The 20878-nt window shown below is 44.5% G+C and overlaps 1 protein-coding gene across 2 annotated transcripts in view; it reads left to right on the top strand.

Annotated features, from left to right (window-relative positions):
- The window catches only part of LOC114607791 (aldehyde oxidase), a 54057-nt gene that overhangs the window by 23552 nt on the left and 9627 nt on the right, over window positions 1-20878 (top strand). For both annotated transcript variants that reach the window (XM_028751269.2, XM_077917643.1), the window contains exons 20-30: window positions 360-456; window positions 1356-1480; window positions 2248-2381; window positions 5963-6050; window positions 7958-8044; window positions 9440-9631; window positions 10817-11044; window positions 12571-12666; window positions 15387-15515; window positions 17195-17269; window positions 19899-19951. In XM_028751269.2, the coding sequence (XP_028607102.2) occupies window positions 360-456; window positions 1356-1480; window positions 2248-2381; window positions 5963-6050; window positions 7958-8044; window positions 9440-9631; window positions 10817-11044; window positions 12571-12666; window positions 15387-15515; window positions 17195-17269; window positions 19899-19951 (1304 nt within the window). The remainder of the gene's footprint in view (window positions 1-359; window positions 457-1355; window positions 1481-2247; window positions 2382-5962; window positions 6051-7957; window positions 8045-9439; window positions 9632-10816; window positions 11045-12570; window positions 12667-15386; window positions 15516-17194; window positions 17270-19898; window positions 19952-20878) is intronic.

Raw genomic sequence — 20878 nt, 5'->3', positions numbered from 1 at the left:
TTTTATTGATTTTCAAAAACAAAACAAAATTAAATAAAACTTTAACTTTAACATTCAACCTTTTTTATCTTCTTATTTACCCTGCACAATTTCGCGCCCGGACTTCCCTCCTTCCCTGCTTTGGTTTTCCCAATTTAGACTTGGTTAATCTTTCAAGTGTCACAATACTCGTTGTTGCTTCTGATTTTACTGCTCCACAGCCTGCCCTGTAAATTGTGTATTTGGGCATGTCTATATTAAATATTCACAATGCATAAAAGTTTAAATATCATGGCTTTCCCTCAAGGGGTGCTGGCAGTTTGTTCAAAATAAAGAGGTAGGGTTCTGAGCTTAGGTGTATGTCTCTTCTGTTGCTGCAGGAGGCAATAGAGCACAATTCATTCTTTGAACCACAGAGAAAACTGGAACGAGGAAATGTGGAGGAAGCATTTAAAGTCATCGACCATGTACTTGAAGGTAAATCGCAGCCTGCTGATTCAAAACCTTACCGTGAAAGCCACAGAACAGACACCCCACCATTTGCAGCAGGTGTGGGGAACATTTGGCCCTCCAGATGTTGCTGAACTGAGACTTCCATCAGCCACAGCGAGCGCTGCCAATGATGATGGGAGCTGGAAGTTCAGCAACACCTGGAAATCTAAAGTCTCCTTGTACCTGATTTACACCCCACTCGTCAGTGCACTTGGACTGAACACAATACAAATCCATGCCTCCCAAACTTGCGAATATACAGTGGTACCTCGGGTTACATATGCTTCAGGTTACGTACGCTTCAGGTTACACACTCCACTAAGCCAGAAATAGTGCTTCAGGTTAAGAACTTTGCTTCAGGATAAGAACAGAAATCGGGCTCCGGCGGCCCGGCGGCAGCAGGAGGCCCCATTAGCTAAAGTGGTGCTTCAGGTTAAGAACAGTTTCAGGTTAAGTACAGACCTCCGAAACGAATTAAGTACTTAACCCGAGGTACCACTGTAGTTAATGCACCATACAATGTCAGAAACAGCTATTTGTTCGATTTGAATATATACCTTGTCAGAATGCAGGTGCTTAACCTAATTCTCACACAGGCAATAATTTGTAACTTCTGCATACAGGCAGACTTTCAAAGGCCCACCTGATTAGTTGTGCCTCATAATTTCTGCCATAGAGAAGTGCAACATCTGCATCCTTTCTTACTGGTGCCCTTGATACTAGGCAGTTTGAGGCTTGGCATTTCTAAGATTGCAAAAATGAACATTTGTCTACAGTTATGCACAATGCAGTATGGCTTTTCCTCCACTTTCTTCCCAGTCTCAAGAAAGCCAGGCTGCACACTTTTGGATGTACTGATTTAAGATGTTCTCTTTTTGAAACAGGCGAGATCCATGTTGGCGGACAGGAGCACTTTTATATGGAAACTCAGAGCATTCTTGCTGTTCCAACAGGAGAGGATAAAGAAATGAACTTGTTTGTGTCCACCCAGCATCCAGCATTTGTACAGGTTAAGAGAGCTATCTCATAACATGTTGCACAAGTGACAGCCACGTTCTCTGTGTCTTAAAGCCCTACGTTTATTGGGCTCAGCATATCACTCTCTTATGGGCTCCCACTGATATTTTGCTGCTACCTGGAAATCAGGATGCTACCCTGGAGAGGAGCTCCAGAATGGGCTCTTTCTTACACCTGCCGCCGGGCACGCGGGGCGCCCTGAAGCAGAGCGCCCCGCGTGCCAGGCAGACATCGGCCAGCCCCACAATCTTGGGGGACAGCTGGGAGGTGCAGCGCCGCCGTACCGCTGTTCCCCGACCTGGTTTGGGGGGGGGAAATAAAGGAAAAAAAATTTTCCTTTATTTCCCCCCCCCCAAAAAACTAGGTGTGTCCTATGGGACGGAGCGTCCTATGGGACGAAAAATACGGTAAATTGCTTTCCGCAGGTAGGAAACAATAGACTCACATAAGCCTTCAGCTATGATTAATTTGCATTTATCAATCAATCAATCTTTATTACGATCCAGAGACCCAACAAATTTGCAATTTGATTGAATTTGCATTTATAGCAAAGCTGGTGCCTTACCTGATTCTGCTAATGTTCAACCACTTTTGGAGAAGATTTAGGAGAAAAACAACAACCAGCCTCTGAAGTATTTCTGTTGGTCCAATATTTAGAAAGGGTTTTTTTTCCCCTTTTACTTTTTTAACCCATGTGTTATCCCGAATTTGAGACACCTCTGATTGTACCAGCATAATAAAATATTTGGTTTTGTGCAGGAAATGGTGGCCTCCTGTTTAGGCATCTCAAGCAATAGGATCATGTGTCATGTGAAACGAATCGGAGGGGCTTTTGGTGGAAAACTGTTGAAAACAAGTCTTCTGGCATGTGTTGTTGCTGTGGCAGCTAAGAAGTAAGTGTGTATGTGTGTGTATATATACGATAGCTCATGAAGTTGTCTGTCAAAGCAGTGGAATTGGAGGGGATGGGAAATTAAATAATGAATAAGGTGGGTGAAACATCCATCCCATTTTCAGATGCTAATTGGAACACAGTCAACAAGCTTTTAGAAATTGAACATATCTATTTTGATACTTAAAGTAGTATTGGATGGATTTAAATGCCAGGAAGGAATTGTCATAAAACTCTTGGCAAATGTAGAGGAGGTGTATATGGTTTGCCATGCTGTGCTGAGACCAACAGAGCTTCTGTTGAGACAGTAGCATTGTGACTCATTGAAATAGATAATGACAGGATGTCTATTGTAGCCCAAAGCAATGGGCTGTTGTGCAAGTGGTTCCTATCTCGAAGAAAGGCTGTGTTTTGGATACAAAGCCACCATTTCAGATTTTTTTAAAAAAAGATATTTATTAAAGTTTTGAACAATAAAACAAACTTCACATTCGAAACAAGAAAAGAAAAATAGAAAAAACACCATCACAATCAATCAAAAAACAGAAAAATACAGTAAAAAACACACACCAAAAAAAATAGAAGAAAAAAGACAATAAAAATACATAAAAAACTAATTTCTTACTTATTGTTTTCATAACCCTCCTTTCAGACTCCCTCACATCTCCCTTTTCTGTGTTCCCTTTTACACAATCTTATTCAGCAATGCCTCACCGTCTTTCAAATCTTATTTTGTATTATACATTTCAACTATTATGTCTCCAATTTTCCCCTATATTATCAATTTATTTAAGTTTGACATAATATTATTCTAGCTTCACCCTTATTTTTGTGAACCATTTTTTACATACTCCTTTCAACTATGTCACTAATGCCATATTATCTTTATATCCTGCATCATTTTAACATTCATACATTTTGCAATACTTTTGCAAATAGTCTTTAAATTTCTTCCAGTCCTCTTCCACTAGCTCTTCTCCCAGGTCTCGGATTCTGCCAGTCATTTCTGCCAATTCCATGTAGTCTATCACTTGCATCTGCCATTCTTCCAGGGTGGGCAAATCTTGTGTCTTCCAATGTTTTGTGATGAGTATTCTTGCTGCTGTTGTTGCGTACATAAAAAAGATTCTGTCCTTCTTTGGCATCATTTGGCCAACAATGCCCAAAAGGAAGGCCTCTGGTTTCTTAGGGAAGGTATATTTAAATACCTTTTTCAATTCATTATAGATCATTTCCCAGAAAGCCTTGACCTTTGGGCACATCCACCAAAGGTGAAAAAATGTTCCCTCAATTTCTTTACATTTCCAACACTTATTATCTGGCAAGTGGTATATTTTTGCAAGCTTGACTGGGGTCATGTACCACCTATATATCATTTTCATAATATTTTCTTTTAAGGCATTACATGCCGTAAATTTTACACCAGTGGCACCATTTCAGATTTTAGTGGCAAGAGATATATTTCACTGGTGCTGGACATCCTCATCTAAGGATAAATTTCAAAAAGCTGTGTATGTTAAGAGGTTTTGTTGTGATTACTTTTTTTGTACCTCATAAAATATAGCCGTGTTACCAAGGTGAGATCAATTGGCCTTATTCTTTTTTTAAACAAAGGGATTTATACTTTTTGCTGTAGCTGCTAACTACATAGGCCAGGGGTAGCCAGTGTGACGCCTTCCAGAGGTTTTGGGCTACCATTCCCATCACCATAAATGATAGTTAATGTAGGGATTTCACATTGCAAGCCTGTTCATGTTTACTGAGAAGGAAGCCACATTAAGGGACTGGGGCTTGCTCCCTGATTAAGTTTTTCATTTTATTAAAAAAATAACATACTTATTCAGCTCATTTAATTTAAAGGTTTTGTCTCCTCTGGATTTCAGCCATGATAATAGCTATTCTCTGTGCGTGTGCGCTTGGTATGCGCGGGATCAGTACTGGAACTATTTCCTTAGATGGTAGCATGTGAATAAAATGCTGAAACATGCTCAACGTTGGAAAGACAAGCATCCAAAGAATTGCTGAAGCATTTATTTGCTGCATTTATATTCCACACCAGAAGCACTATAGAGTTCCTGGGGCAGTTTACAATTTTTTAAAAAATGCAGTGTCATACAATATGATAGGAACGTTGCCAAATTAAAAAGAACAGCACAGTGAAAACAGCAAAAGACTCCAGTGAATACAACCTCAAAGGAGCACAGTAGCTTAAAAGCACAACACTTAGCAGTCTGAAAAGTTAAGTACTTGAACACTCTAGGCTATAATAACATGGTTTTCTTAGAGCGAAACTAGATGGAATGATAGACACATTGTCTGTCATGGGGTCCCTACACCCTTTTAAATAGCAGCTGGCAGGGAGTGAAGCTGCTGTTTCTTCCCCGGAGGTGCAAATCTGTAAATATTAGCTGGGCTGGTGGTGGAAAAAACCATAGGGAAAGGGGTTAAGCCAAATCACCTCCACACACAATGGATACTATCAAAAAGAAAAGGTGGCAGCAGGCAGATCCACAGATGGCAGCAGGCAGATCCACGCCATACATTAAAAGCACATAAAGTGTCCATTTAAAGCGCTTGGCTCCCCCCCCAAAGAATCCTGGGAGATGTAGTTTGCTAAGGGCCCTGAGAGTTGTAGCTCTGTGATGGGGAAACTTCATTTCCCAGGGTTCTTTGGTGGAAGACATGTGCTTTAAATGTGTGTTGAATGTTCTTTAAATACAGTGGTACCTCGGGTTACAGACGCTTCAGGTTATAGACGCTTCAGGTTACAGACTCCACTAACCCAGAAATAGTACCTCGGGTTAAGAACTTTGCTTCAGGATGAGAACAGAAATTGCGGGGCGGCGGCAGGAGGCCCCATTAGCTAAAGTGGTACCTCAGGTTAAGAACAGTTTCAGGTTAAGAATGGACCTCTGGAACAAATTAAGTTCATAACCCAAGGTACCACTGTATATGGTATGGCTCTGCCCAACATGTTTAACATCACAACTAGTTTGGTGATAGTATAGCTCCCTTCCCGTTTGATCCATTGCCTATGGTTCAAGTATATGGTAGTAGTTTATGTGGTAGCAGTTATTATGAACATGGAGCAGGGGTTTGGTTATTCTAGATGAATAAACATGGATCACATGTGTCTGTCTGCCATATGATGTACAGGGCTCCTAAGAAAATGTTAAGCTACATTATCATAAAAGTAGACATCAAAGGGGCGTTTTAGGCTTGGTTACATAAAATACTTTTTTTTTTTTTTTTTGCAAACTTAGAAAATAAAACATGTTTCTCAAAGATCACAAATTATACTTTCACATCTGTGCAAAAAGTGCTGTCTCTCTCTCAGTTTCCATTCACAGCCACCACTGGTGTGAGCAGCTTGTTTTGAACTTAAAGAGCTCTCTCCTTTTCCTTGCATCTTTCATCTGATATCTCCCACATTCTACAGAAACCTGAAATCTGTTTGATGATTACATAAGTATTGCCGTGGCACTCATTGAGTTTTGCAGCCCGAGGCAGTAGTTTGAATTGCCTAGTAGGTTGGGGCAGCCCTCTTTGTCACTCTCTACTTAGCTATTTTTTTGTTTTCAGGACAGGCCATGCAGTTCGCTGTGTTCTAGACAGAAGCACTGACATGTTAATCACCGGAGGCCGTCACCCAACCATCGGCAAATATAAAGTAAGCAGCAGAATTAACCTGTGTGTCAGAATTTTTTCCTGCTTCTCATCTTGCAAATACCGTATTTTTCGCTCTATAAGACGCACCAGACCACAAGACACACCTAGTTTTTGGAGGAGGAAAACAAGGGAAAAAATATTCTGAATCTCAGAAGCCAGAACAACAAGAGGGATCGCTGCGCAGCGAAAGCAGCAATCCCTCTTGCTGTTCTGGCTTCTGGGATAGCTGCGCCGCCTGCATTCGCTCCATAAGACGCACACACAATTTCCCTTACTTTTTAGGAGGAAAAAAGTGAGTCTTATAGAGCAAAAAATACGGTAAATGTGTACATAGAACAATGCACTTGCATCAATTGTGAATGCCACACATGTAGCATGGTACCTCAGAGGCTGAGCTGTGAAAGTAGAAAGTCAGAGGCTCACATTACTAGAGGTCCTTCAGTCCTCTTCAAACTTTGTTGGCATTCTTCGTTGCACTCAAGGAACGCAGTTATGGGAAAGGTATCTACCCACATGTGTTCCCTCACTCATTTGCAACATTCTTCTGCAAATAGCATCTCTCCCATGCAGGCAAGAAACTGCAAAGGCATGCTTGTCAGTTGCCTGGAGAAGGGACTGCACATGTACAAGCATAGCCACATTGGAGATGTGTGACGTATCCACATATGGCAGAGATTGACTCTGCTACATTCAACTCACACATTCAGGAGCTCCCAGCAAGCCATTGTGTCTCAGTTTTTGAAATGGTATGATGAGGAGTGTTCAAAGAGTGTTTGCAAAGAAGATAACTAAGACTTCTAGGTTTATTTGGTGGCTTCTATGAAGGGTTTCCATTCTGAAGGAAATCAGCCCTGATTGCTCACTGGAAGGACAGATAGTGAAGCTGAGGCTCCAATACTTTGGCCACCTCATGAGAAGAGAAGACTCCCTGGAAAAGACCCTGATGTTGGGAAAGATGGAGGACACAAGGAGAAGGGGACGACAGAGGACGAGATGGTTGGACAGTGTTCTCAAAGCTACCAACATGAGTTTGACCAAACTGCGGGAGGCAGATGAAAGACAGGAGTGCCTGGCATGCTCTGGTCCATGGGGTCACGAAGAGTCGGACACGACTAAACAACTAAACAACAACAACAACAACAATGAAGGGTTGGCAAAAGGCTGTTTCATATCTCATTCTTATCATCCAAAAGCATTCAATGTATTTGAAGCACCCTGAACCTTATGAAGTTCTTTAAAAATGCTTTAAATATTGCCCTATTTTAAAACATCATATTCTTCTTCTCACCTCTCAAAGCAACTTACAAAAGGATATACAGTGGTACCTTGGGTTACATACGCTTCAGGTTACAGACTCCGCTAACCCAGAAATATTACCTTGGGTTAAGAACTTTGCTTCAGGATGGGAACAGAAATCATGCTCTGGCGGCGTGGCAGCAGCAGGAGGCCCCATTAGCTAAAGTGGTGCTTCAGGTTAAGAACAGTTTCAGGTTAAGAAGGGACCTCCAGAACGAATTAAGTACTTAACCCAACGTAGCACTGTAATTATAATGAAATGACTGGATCTGCCTCTGGTCAACATTGCAGTGAAAATAGGGAAAGATTTGGCCTCATCTTCTGTGTTTATTGCAGGGAAAGCTATCCTTTTAACTGAATGGTTATTTTCCACAGTTCAATCCATGCTCAAGGTGACTTACAACATGAAAAAATACATAACTACAAAACAACAAAAGTAAATCACAAGGTGTAAAATAAAGATACGAAAAAAGAACAGCAAGCCCCACTCAAAAACCCCGAACACCCCCCACAAAGACTATATTTTGCTGCAGTACCATTTAAATAATAGATAAGTGGAGAGTACCGGGCATTAAGCTCAAAGTAGCCTGTCCTTTCATTGATCCAATTTAGGTTGGCTTCATGAGTGATGGCAGAATCATGGCTTTGGATATCAATTTGTACTTGAATGGAGGATGCACCACTGATGATTCTGTTCTGGTGAGTATGTTTTAACCGGAATGATTTTTCATGTTGTACAATAGGAAAATGAACAAAACACCACCTTCCTATGAGAACAGTGGGGGAAAGGGCAGCTCTTATGAGGATGAATGCAATTTACTTATGTAGGGTGATTTTTAAAAAGCCGCTGTTCCCCTAGTTACTGATATTACCCTTGCTGGTACCTTTCCCAGGAAAATCAGAGGCTCACTATGTCAGGTTCCTATTGGAAGACCGGACAAACGCTAGAACATTATCAGTGGCAAAGTTTTTATCAGTGGTTGCAAGAACCAATGATCCCTATCTTTAAGTCTGAACAAAAGGCTTGTTTAACCTTGAGGTAGGCTGTCTGAATTGTGCATTGCTTTGTAACGATTTGTTGGGTCTCTGGACCGTAATAAAGATTGATTAATTGATTTACTTATGTAGGGTGATTTTTAAAAAGCCGCTGTTCCCCTAGTTACTATATGTTACATGATCACCCGTCTAGTTGCAGGAGTTCAGTTTACAATGTTTCAACAATGAAATCAGGTTAGATAAAACAAGAAAGGTCAACAATTAAATCCAAAACAAATATACACACACATATAAACCAGTGAAAATGTTCAACTTGCCCAACGGCTTTTTAATATAAATAAATGTATGGTATGGCATTCACCATAAATAGCTGAGTGCAGACAGACTTGGGATATTTTGGCAATGTGCATTTTCCAGAATACACATTAGCTACAGCCACACACTTATCTGATCTTCATAACAGAAGCTCCAGCATGCATACACCTGAAGGCATGTGGAGGGGCATGGCCCGAGACGTGTGCCATCATTGGGGCATGGCTGGTGCGGTCCGGTTCTCTCCCTGCCCCCCATTTGTGAAAAGAGGCTAGTGTTAATTAGGCCAGGGGAAGCCAACACGGTGCCCTCCACATTCTGTTGGGCTACAACTCCCATCGGCCCCAGCCTTGTGGTAAACACTCGGAGATTGTGGGTGTTGCAACCAAACAACCTCTGGGGAGCAACACGTTGGCTCCCTTTAGCAGTAGCCATTAGCTTTGATTTGCTTCAGTTGATTGTGGCACATGGAATCTGAACCTTAGCTTCTTTCTTGCCTGTTTGATCCCATTTTCATTTCTGTGCATTGTATTCAGTCCTTTTAACCTCTGCTCAACTTGTTTCAGCAAGAGACCTAGTAGCAGCACAGCACTAACCATCCCAGCTTTTCAGTGTTCTCCTTGCCAAAACAATAATGGAGGCAACAGCTTCAGGAGTTCCTGGAGAGGGGAGTGGGAGTGGTTAATGCCCGTATTAGAAGAAGGTCACCCTATGTTGCGAACGGCCCAGTGTTCTCTCATATTGTTGTTATTCTCATGCTCAGCTATTAATGTTCCCCTAATGAAGGTTTCGGAGATAATGCTGCTGAAACTGAATAATTCTTACAAGATTCCCAATATCCGAGCTCACGCCTGCGCTTGCAAGACAAACATGCCACCCAACACTGCTTTCCGTGGCTTCGGCTTCCCACAAGGAGGACTCATTACAGAAGCCTGGATAACGCGCGTTGCAGCCAGATGTGGATTATTACCAGAGCAGGTAGATTGGGGGCGGGGAGAAAGAGAAACTGCATGCCTATGGTTCTGAAATTTTAAGAGTGAATGAAAAAGTGCACCTGGTTGCAAAGGGCATTCTGGGAAGAGGTGTGAGAGTGAAGGCTGGATGTAAGTAGCTTATGCACTCCCAGAAAGAAGAGACCCGAGTACACAGAGGAAATCTTTTTGAGGAGAAAGTGTTAACTTTTGAAGATTTCAGATAAACTAGGGACTGTAAGTTACTTTTCACAGGACTTTTGGGAGACTGAACTTTCAGAAAGCCTATCAGAAAGGAGTGTTAGGCTGAGAGGAAATGTAGCTGCGTCAGTAGGAGATAAGAACTTGGCATCTAACATTGGTTTCAGTACCATCAATAGTTTAATTGCCCTCTTGCTTTCTAGCGGTGGGCAGGCTATCAACTCCCTGCTCTCCACTTTTGGGACCCTTTCAGCTGTAATGTAGCATAAGAAATGGGCTTGTTTGGTTTCTGTATTAATAAGACCTAGATGAAACCCACTTTGAAAAGTTTGCTTTCTCAAATATATTGATCCTGGTCATATAATTAAGTACCCTTGTGTGACTGAATCCTGTTTTTGAGGTGTCCTGAATATTATTGTTACTTGCTTGTATTGTATGCTAGCATTAATAATACTTTATGATCTGGTAATAGTTCAAATGTGTATGTGTGTGTAAAATATAAATAGGCCCAATTCTACCTCTAGGCTGAGAAAAATCTATACAGTGGTGCCTCGCAAGATGAAATTAATTCGTTCCGCGAGTTTTGTCGTCTTGCGATTTTTTTCGTCTTGCGAAGCACGGTGTCGGAAAAGTTTCGAAAAAGCTTCAAAAATCACCAAAGTCTTCAAAAACCTCAAAAAAGGCTACCACACCGCGTGCTATGAGTTGCTCCTCGAAGTCAAGTCGCAACTGTATTAACGGTGTTAAGAAAAAGGAAACAAACTTGCAAGATGTTTCCATCTTGCGAAGCAAGCCCATAGGGAAAATCGTCTTGCGAAGCAGCTCAAAAAACAAAAAACCCTCTCGTCTTGCGGGTTTTTTGTCTTGCGAGGCATTCGTCTTGCGAGGTACCACTGTATAAGGTTTGGCTTTGGGTAAATACATCTTAACTCCCAAAGCACATTATGAATGTGGCACCATATTACAGTATGTTGAGATACTTGTCTTCCAGATTAGAGAAAAAAATATGTACAAAGAAACCGGACAGACAGCTTATAAACAAGAGCTCAACCCAGAGAACCTCCTCAGATGCTGGGATGAATGCATGGAGAAGTCTATGTATCGCACCAGGAAAGAAGCTGTGAATAAATTCAATAAGGAAAATTACTGGAAGAAAAAAGGGATTGCCATTATTCCCATGACGTTCCCTGTTGGATTTGGCTTACGCTCCCTAGGTCAGGTCAGTTTCTCTGGACACTGTACAAGAAGACAAGCATTGGTCACCTGCCTTTCTTGTTTTTCTTTTATTATATTATTATTATTGGCTGTTTTCTGTTTCGTTTTCGAAAAGTGCTCCCTTTCACCGCAGTTCCCACTTGCATGCCCCTGGCCACACAGCTTGAAATCTGAGCTATGTTCCCTTACAAGGGCAGACATGCTCCTGATAGGTGTGCCATGGTTGGCAGCAGTGTCAGTTGTAATCCTTTACTGCGCTTTGACTGTAGGAGGGCCATAAATGGGAGTGGTTTTTATTTATGCCGTCTCCTTTGCAGCTTTCAGTGGTGTATTCTCAAGTTACGACTGACCCCCAAGCAGGCATGGAATTCCCACTAAGCTCCATTCTTCCCCCACTGCAATCTTGACTTTCCTATCATCATCATCATCATCATCATCATCATCATCATCATTATCCTTACATTGCTGGTGAACCATCAACATGGCAGTTTTACTAGCACTGTGTACCACCAGCAGAATAGCAGCACAGTGCTCAAGACTGCCCTGAGACATTTTGCTGTCCACAAGGACAGTGCGTTTCCAATTCCACATACAGAAATTTGGCAGTGGAAGGTCACTTCAGCACTTCTGAGCAGGCAATGCCCACCACCACACATGAGGACAGCAGACTGGCTTAGGGGTGCAGGACAGGCTGCGTGTATCTCTGTCCTCCTATACCACTTCTCCCTACCACCCCAGCATCTGCTTGCCTGGGGCAGCTGTTTTCCTCTGCTTAATGCAAGGATGGGGAAATAATTTTTAGCCCTTCTGTCAACCTTCAAGGGTGAAGAGGGCCAAAGGCAGAAGCTGACAGAGCAACAAGTGTGAATTTCATCTTTGGACCATTGGCTAGTTTCTACACACCCTTTTCTATCTTCCAAACGAGCAACAGCCAGCGTGGTGTAGTGGTTAAGAGCAGTGGACTCGTAATCTGGTGAACCGGGTTTGATTCCCTGCTCCTCCACATGCAGCTGCTGGGTGACCTTGGGCCAGTCACACTTCTCTGAAGTCTCTCAGCCCCACTCACCTCACAGAGTGTTTGTTGTGGGGGAGGAAGGGAAAGGAGATTGTTAGCCGCTTTGAGACTCCTTAGGGTAGTGATAAAACGGGGTATCAATCCAAATCCAAACTCTTCTTATCAGTATTCAAGTGCATATTCCATCAAGGGAGAAGCACTCGTGGAGGGTGTGAAACATGGACGGCTAGGGACTTGTGTTTGGAGAGTGGGAGTGGCTTGGGAAGAGTCAGGGCAAGTCCTGGAGGCTTGCATTTGACTCCTTGGCCTGAGGTTGCAAATCCCTGACCTAAGAATAGGGCTAACACTAGTGCAGCAGATTGTAGCAGCAATCCTAACCTTTCACTGCAGAGCGTCTCTTTAAAATATATATATAGCTCTTCACTTTTAGATTGACAAAAACAGCCCAAGTGAAAACATTTCTGCTCGTTTCATGCAGAGTGCAGAGCCAAACTGTGTGTTCTTCTTTTATGCAGGCCGCTGCTCTGGTTCATTTGTATACCGATGGGTCCGTGCTTCTGACTTACGGTGGTGTAGAAATGGGGCAAGGGCTCCACACCAAAATGATCCAGGTACTAGGAATTGCTTATCTCTTGCTTATGTGTGTGAATAACAAATTGCTTTAATGAGATTTTCTGCTGATTGACATCTTTAATTTTCTGCTTTAAAAAGATGGCAGCAGTCCATGTTACTTCTTGGCATCTATTTATTAGTGTCAGTGAAGTTATGCCAGATGAAATAAAGTGGTCTGATCTCAAGATAAGGGTAATTACAAACCCCAGTTTTAATTGAGGACCCAACCCCCCCGTGGTTTCCAGGAACTGGAAGCATTACTGCCTCTAGCTGTGGCTAATAATGACTGCTCCCCACTTCAAATGGGGGGCGCTTTTTGCGTGGTCGCAGCCCCCTGATCCCGCATGATTCCAGCAATTCGGCCTGGTTTCACCTCCCCGAGCTGGATACCTGGAGGTTCCCGCCCCACCTCAGACAGTAAACCAATCCCAGCTGGGGAGGTGTTGCCAGGGGAGTCGACCAGGTAGGGTTGGGACCGCCCTGCACACACAATAGAGGGTGGAACTTACCTGGGAGTCCTCAGTCCCCTGCCCTCCCTCAGTTTATGCCTTCATTTTGCAGGTTAACATCTTCTTTACAGGTATGCGGGCGCTGCTACGGTCATTGATGGTTGCTGTTGAAGGATCGGGAAGGAATTTCCCTGCATTGGCAGGTTTTGCCTTCCCCGTAGCAAAACGTCACAACTTTGGCAGTTTCTGGCCTTGGGCGGAATCCTTTAGTGTATCTTCCCTAAATTGGGGGGGGGGCGTGAAGCGGTGACCCATGCCCCCCCTGTGGCGGTGATCCCAGGGTTCCCCATTAAAGGGGTTGTTTTGGGGGGAGTCACTGGCCGTACGCTGATAGGTTGTCAGCGCTCTCCCCTGCTTTGCAGCAAAATGGGGGGTGGGCTCTCTGCTTAAACATACATTCACCAGAGCCAGCCCAATCCCCACACGGTTTGGACAACCCTGATGTTCCCCAGATCCCCGGCTGGGGACTGGGAGGGATAAACGCCCAATGCCTAAGCCAAGGTCTCCCTACATCTGAAAGTTTAATAAAGTTGTGGCCAATTTTAATCCCATAACACATTGTCGAGTCATTATTCCACCCGGGGGTCACCTGGGGTCGTGGAGTCTCCGCCTGGCCATGCAATACTGCCTTTTATTTGCAGTTTTGAAGCCACTTTGGGAACAATGAGCTAGTTAGGCTTGATGGACAAACCTGGCTGTTTCTGGTCCGCATTACTTTCACATGCTTTTAGCCATAATTTAATTCTGCTTCAACATTAATCTGCATTGGGGCAATAAGGTTAGTCAAAGAAGATGGTGCCAAGATGTGAAAGTTGGTGAAGACTCTCTTAACCGTCTGCAGCATTAAAAGAGGAGCAAAAATAAACAACAACCCCTCCTGACATCTCTTCACCTATCTTCAGCGTTACTCTAGTTAATATGCAGAACAGCTGTGATTATACACAAGCAGTTTAAATAGTTATCAGTGCCTGATACATGTGCACGATAAAATAGGCTCTGGCTTCTTTGTATGGTCTATATACAGTAGACATTGTGGAGGAGCTAAACCTTAATCTGATTTCTCCAGCTATACCCCTCCATGACCCATGGGAGTGTAGTTCTTCCATACAGTATTCTGCTGCTGAAAGTGGGGGGAATTTGGGTCAATGGCATTTGTTGAGTGTCTTTGTGAATGCCACTGAACCCAAAAAGACCTTTTACAAGCAGAACTATGAGGTGTAACCCTTTTGTGTGTGTGTGTATAAAGGTCTAGGTCAGGCTTCCTCAACCTTGGCCTTCCAGATGTTTTGAGACTACAATTCCCATCATACCTGACCACTGGTCCTGCTAGCTAGGGATCAAGGGAGTTGTAGGCAGGCCGAAAACATCTGGAGGGCCAAAGGTGAGGAAGCCTGGTCTAGGTTGCTGTACTTAAAACAGAATATTGTACGTATTTGTCAGAGACTGCCTGCAGGTCCCAGCTCACAGAAGACCAACGCTAGCCAGCAGAACTGTACAAAGTCTTTATTGAAGTTTAGTTCCCATTTTCAAACCCTAGCGTGCGTCTCTACGTCTAGACCCTAGACCAGCGAAGCCTCGTCTGAGTCTCCGCCCCCTGTACACCAGTTTAAGACTCTAGCCTTACTCCACCTTCTACGTTTCTCCTTCCTCCTCTGGGTCCTACTACCCCCCTGGGTGCCTTCCTTCCTGGATGCCTCGGAAGCGGACCCTTCGGACTCCTCCCCCTCTCTTCGGCGGGCTTTGGGACCCGGCTCCCTCTCCGGGCTGCTCATTGCGCCCCCCTCTTGTACATTTGAACTTGGCGCGCGCGCGCTGCCCCTGACCTTCCTTTTGACCGTTTCCTCGCTCTCTGATGCAGGCGTGGCTAACCCTGACTCATGTCCTTCCGCTGACGGAAAGCTGCCTGCTGCCGATGCTTGGGACTCCTCCCCCTTACTGCTCTCCGGTGGGGAAGCTGGTCCCGATTTCCAGCTGCTGCTCTCTGAGTCCCCTCTGGCCCCTCCTTCCTGGGGTGTTCCCTCTGGCAACCCCCTAGCTCTGACCACGGGAGCCCCTTTCTGTGAATCCTCTGATTCGCTGGAGAGACTTAGAGACCTCGGATGGCTATCATCGCTGACCTCTCCCTCTGATTCCTCTCCCTCGGTCTCTACTCCCTCCCTTTCCTGTCCCTCTGCTCCCGAACCCCTGACAGTATTCCTTTCTCATTCTAGGTTGCAAGCCGAGAATTAAAGATGCCAATGTCAAATATTCACTTCTGTGAAACAAGTACACAGACAGTACCTAATGCATGTGCTTCAGTTGGATCAATGGGAACGGATGTCAATGGAATGGCAGTGAAGGTAAAATAAGATATTAATCTTCTAGTTAGTGCAAAATTCCAAGGTTCCAGCTTCTTGAAAGATATTCATAGGAGCTTACTTCTATTAGATGATGATGAAATGTATTGATTTTTTTGGAAAGTCTTTCATACTAAGTGCACAAAAACGCTCAGAAGAAAGCACCACTGACTTCTTGAACACAGGTGCCTGATTGTGTTTTAGGATTGCAACCTTATAACGTATAAACGTATAAACTATAATAATAATAATAATAATTTATATATACCCCGCCAATCTGACTGGGTTTCCCCAGCCACTCTGGGTGGTTCCCAACCGAATATTAAAAACACAGTACAGCATTAAACATTAAAAACTTCCCTAAACAGGGTTGCTTTCAGATGTCTTTTAAAAGTAAGATAGTTGCTTATTGCCTTGACATCTGCTGGGAGGGCATTCCACAGGGAGGGCGCCACTACCAAGAAGGCCCTCTGCCTGGTTCCCTGTAACCTTACTTCTCGCAGCAAGGGACCCAGCAGAAGGCCCTCGGAGCTGGACCTCAGTGTCCGGGCTGAAAGATGGGGGTGGAGACACACCTTCAGGAGCTGAGTCTTACTTTCTCTTATTCCCCATACCTTGAGTAACATTGTGTTTTGCAGAGAAGATACACGCTGAGATGGGAAGTGCTGGGAGTTTCATAGATTCATAGAATTGTAAAGTTGAAGGGATCATGAGGGTCATCTAGCCCAACCCACTGCAATGCAAAAATCTTGCACCCAATGTGGGGGTTGAACCCATGACCCTGAGGTTAAGAGTCTCACGCTCTATCCTGCAATGGATTTCAGACAGCTAGGTGGGAATGTACGAATCACAGGAACAGCATAGGAAACTGCCATATACCAAGTAAGACATCTGGCCCATTTAACTTAGTTTCGTCTACACTGACCGGGAGTGGTTCTCCGGTTTTTCAGGCAAGGCTCTTTATCAGACCTACCTGGCAATGCCAGGGATTGAACCTGTGATGCTCTGCATGCGAAGCAGATACTCCGCCACTGAGCTATGGTCCTTACCTGATGAGCATGCAACATCTGGTTAGTGCAAATTTGCCCAATTGGTTGTAGTACAGAAGAAGCCTGAATGAGGTTTAACTGATGCCCTTCCCCTTCTGGGTTGCAAAATTTAAGCTGCTCAGGACTGAAAGTGGAGGCTCTTGATTTTTTGTTGAAATAACCTCTTGGCAATGTCATAAAGGTAAAGGGATCCCTGACCACTAGGTCCAGTCGTGACCGACTCTGGGGTTGCGGCGCTCATCTTGCTTTATTGGCCGAGGGAGCCGGCATACAGCTTCCGGGTCATGTGGCCAGCATGACTAAGCCGCTTCTGGCGAACCAGAGCAGCGCACAGAAATGGCGTTTACCTTCCCGCCGGAGTGGTACCTATTTATCTACTTGCACTTTGACGTGCTTTTGAACTGCTAGGTGGGCAGGAGCAGGGACCGAGCAACGGGAGCTCACCCCATCGTGGGGATTTGAACTGCCGACCTTCTGATCAGCAAGTCCTAGGCTTTGTGGTTTAATCCACAGCGCCACATGTTTAATGACTCCTGTGGTGTGAGCAACAACACAGCAGTATGGCAAAAACAGAACCCTTCAGATGTCTTACATAGAATTTTTTCTTCTTTGTGCTCCTCCCAATGTCATCAGGATGCCTGCCAGACCCTCCGGAAACATCTTGAGCCCATCATTAGACAGAACCCTAAGGGCACATGGAAAGAGTGGGTAAGATTAGTTCTGTGGTTTCCATGGATTACCCTTTATATGGAAATTCCCAGGGCACATTTTATGTTTTTTTACTCCCTTCAGATCAGAAAGCATCAATTTCTTGCAGCACGGCTAATTATAGTACTGATGCATGTAAAACTTTAGCAACTTGTAATTTTGCTCTCTATTCCTGGTATTCTATAGTATGATACAGTTACTAGTAATTTCGGCATTGTCAGTCTTTACTTTGTTTTGTTGGGGATCATTTTATATATTTGGACGTTTCTATTTTGACCACTGGCTATTGACCATAACAAAGGGATTGATTGACTGACAGCAATTAAATAAGAAGCACCACAACAGACATTTGACTTGTATTAAATGGTATATGACTTTAGAGCCAAGGCATAACCTCTTGTTTTAACTTGCCTAGCTTACCGCAACATGATTAAAGAAAGAAAATGGAATATGAAGAATTTGTGTTTATGCAGGACTTTGCCCCTGCCTTTGGCAAGTTTCTTCATTCAGATTTGTTAGTCACACTTTTATAAAAGGGCTTGTTTTCTTTTCCACTGTCCCTTAAATTAATGCACGTAGTGCAGAGGAGAGGAATCTTTCTCACACCAAGAACTGCTTTCCCCTGTGGGAAGTGGTGTGCACAGCAATTGATGTGACTCTTACCTTTGTAAAGGCAACAACATTGCAGCCGCACAAAAGCCACAGATTTCTGCATCCCCTCCCACCGTTCTGCATGCACATTTCTCCATACTTCATCTAGGCAAGCACAGGGTGTTACCACACCTGAAGGACACATTCCAGGGGGGATATTAGTCCACGGTTTGAGTGGACGAATTAACATTTAAATTAAGAGCAGTGAGTTGATGAAATGAAGTACTGTAGACACATTTCCAGAAGCTTTATGGTGCACACCGCTAATAAAGAAAGCAGCTTTTTGCCACCACCAGGTGCTTCTCTTTTGCTGGAGGAAAATATACAGCTACTAAGAATCAGGTACAGTTTGACTCTTAACTAAGCTAGTAAACCTGTGTGTGGTGCTAGTGAGAGCTCATGTACTGGGATGCCTCTCCATAGAAAAAACAACTGCTTGCAACTACAGTGGTACCCCGCAAGACGAACGCCTCGCGAGACGAAAAACTCGCAAAACGAAAGGTTTTTTCGTTTTCGAGTTGCCTCGCAAGACGAATTTCCCTATGGGCTTGCTTCGCAAAACGAAGCTTGCCCCGGGGACAGCGGGTCTTCTCTTTTGAAGCAAGGGGCGGCGGGGAGATCGCTTCTCCCCACCGCCCCTTGCTTCAAAAGAGGTCTGCCCCCGGACCTCTTTTGAAGCAAGGGGCTGCGGGGAGATCGCTTCTCCCGGTGCTCTGAAGCGGGTGGGGGGGGGCGGGAACACCTGCCCCAGCCGCCGGGCTTCGTAGCGCTGCTGCGAAGCCGGGCGGGGGGCGGGAACACCTGCCCCAGCCACCCCGCTTCGGAACGTTGCTCCGAAGCGGGGTGGGGGGCGGGAACACCTGCCCCAGCCACCGGGCTTCGTAGCGCTGCTGCGAAGCCGGGCGGGGGGCGGGAACACCTGCCCCAGCCACCCCGCTTCGGAACGCTGCTCCGAAGCGGGGTGGGGGGGCGGGAACACCTGCCCCAGCCGCCGGGCTTCGTAGCGCTGCTGCGAAGCCGGGCGGGGGGGGGGCGGGAACACCTTCTGAAGGCGGGCGGGGGGCGAAAGTCTTTGTCCCCCCTGCCTGCCTTCCCAGGGGCTTTTAAATCGCCCCGGACAGCGGAGAAGTCCTCCGCTGTCCCGGGGCGATTTTAAAATGCCGCCCGCCAGCATTTTAAGATCGCCCGGACAGCGGAGAAGTCCTCCGCTGTCCCAGGGTTTTTTAAAATGCTGGGGGTGGGAAGAAAAGCCCTTGTCCCCCCCCCAGCCTTCAGAAGAGGTCCGGGGACAGTCTGTCCCCGGACCTGGTCTGAAGGCGGTTTCCCTAGGAACGCATTAATTGATTTTCAATGCATTCCTATGGGAAACCGTGCATCGCAAGACGAAAAAAACCGCAAGACGAAGAGATTTGCGGAACGAATTAATTTCGTCTTGCGAGGCACCACTGTATCATGTCAGGAAGAAGACTAGGCCAAACTTCTCCCTGAAACACTAGTTTTCTGGATGGATGGGATTGTTTTATTTGGAGGAGTATTCCGCTACCTGAGCTCCTACCAGCAGTCTTACTTCCTCAGTGAAAGCCTCGTTTCCACAGTTCTCATATGTGCAACATTCCATTTCATCATTCAGTCAACTGGAAATACAATTTTTTCCGATTGTATTTTATTAAGTTTCAACATTTTTAACATATACAATCAAAACACGATTTCGTCTTTTCTTTTGGTTGATTTCCCACCCCGTTTTCCATGGAGTTGTTTCTCCCCTTCTGCTGCCCCCTATATTCTATCTATTAAATCATAGCCACAATATTATTGCCTGATTACTTCTGTTACTCATAGCTCAAATCCTGCCCATGAGTTGATCGTCTAGCTGGAAATATTAATAGGAATGTCTTGGTTTTAGCATGGCCATGGTATCCTTTTTTATACAAGATTGCTTTTCGAAGGAATAAACTTACTATGCTTGCTTGTTTTACAGGCCAAAGAAGCTTTTGAGCAGAGTATCAATCTGTCAGCGATAGGTTATTTCAGGTACTAGATATTAACTCATGACTTCAAGAAGTGACTGTCAAAAGAGAATTATTGTAATGAACTTGCATAACAAGGTAGCTTCTGCAGGGATCATGAATGACTTGAGCTGATGCTTTTAGTAGTTGCATATACTGCTTAGACATAAGCATACAGAGAAAAGGGCATGTCGTGTCTAGTCTTGTACATGAAGGTCCTGAAGGAGAATGTTAGCAGCAGAGTGAAAGATACATGACTGTGGCCTACTGTTTTGCACTCTATAATGAGTCATGCACACTGATGGCACTAAATTGATAATATTTCAGTGAAATATTTCTGTGAATAGCTTTCTGTGAGTGAAAGGCACTAAGATCCAGCAGATTGTCCAGATGGAGAAAGATGCATTTTTTTAAACCAGTTGGAGAAACAGGAAGGCTGCCCTGTACTGCTTCCTAAATGGTTCCAGAGACACTCCCAACTCTCCAGAGCCACTTTTCAGGCAAAACTCACCTGTTCTCCCCCTCCCCAACCCACCTCATGGGCTTTCTCATGATCTGCATTCTGCTCACAGTAACTCTGGATCCAACCCACTGATCAAGTGGAAGGAATTATTGGTCGCATTCAGAAATTTGTACATTTGGTTAAAAGTGCTGTCAGCGAGTCTGGAGGTTATGTTTCTGTAAAGGAAAAGTCTTTCCGAATCAGAGAACTCAGGTCAGCACTGCATTCTGACTGCATCAAGGGAGAATATAATGTGGCAACGATGAGTAGTAGATGATACAGCTTTAAATGAGGAAAAGCCAAAGCCATAGATCTATTAATGGGTATTTGCCATTATAGTATTGACTGGCTTTGGGGTGAAAGAATGTTGGGGGCTTTTACCTACATCTCCTGTTGTGGGGTTCCTGGAGGCCTGGCCACTTCCAGAAACAGAATGCTGAATTAGATGAA

The sequence above is a fragment of the Podarcis muralis genome, chromosome 1 (assembly GCF_964188315.1).
Source record: "Podarcis muralis chromosome 1, rPodMur119.hap1.1, whole genome shotgun sequence".
Classification (NCBI taxonomy): Eukaryota; Metazoa; Chordata; class Lepidosauria; order Squamata; family Lacertidae; genus Podarcis; species Podarcis muralis.
This window is presented reverse-complemented; position numbering and strand designations above follow the sequence as displayed.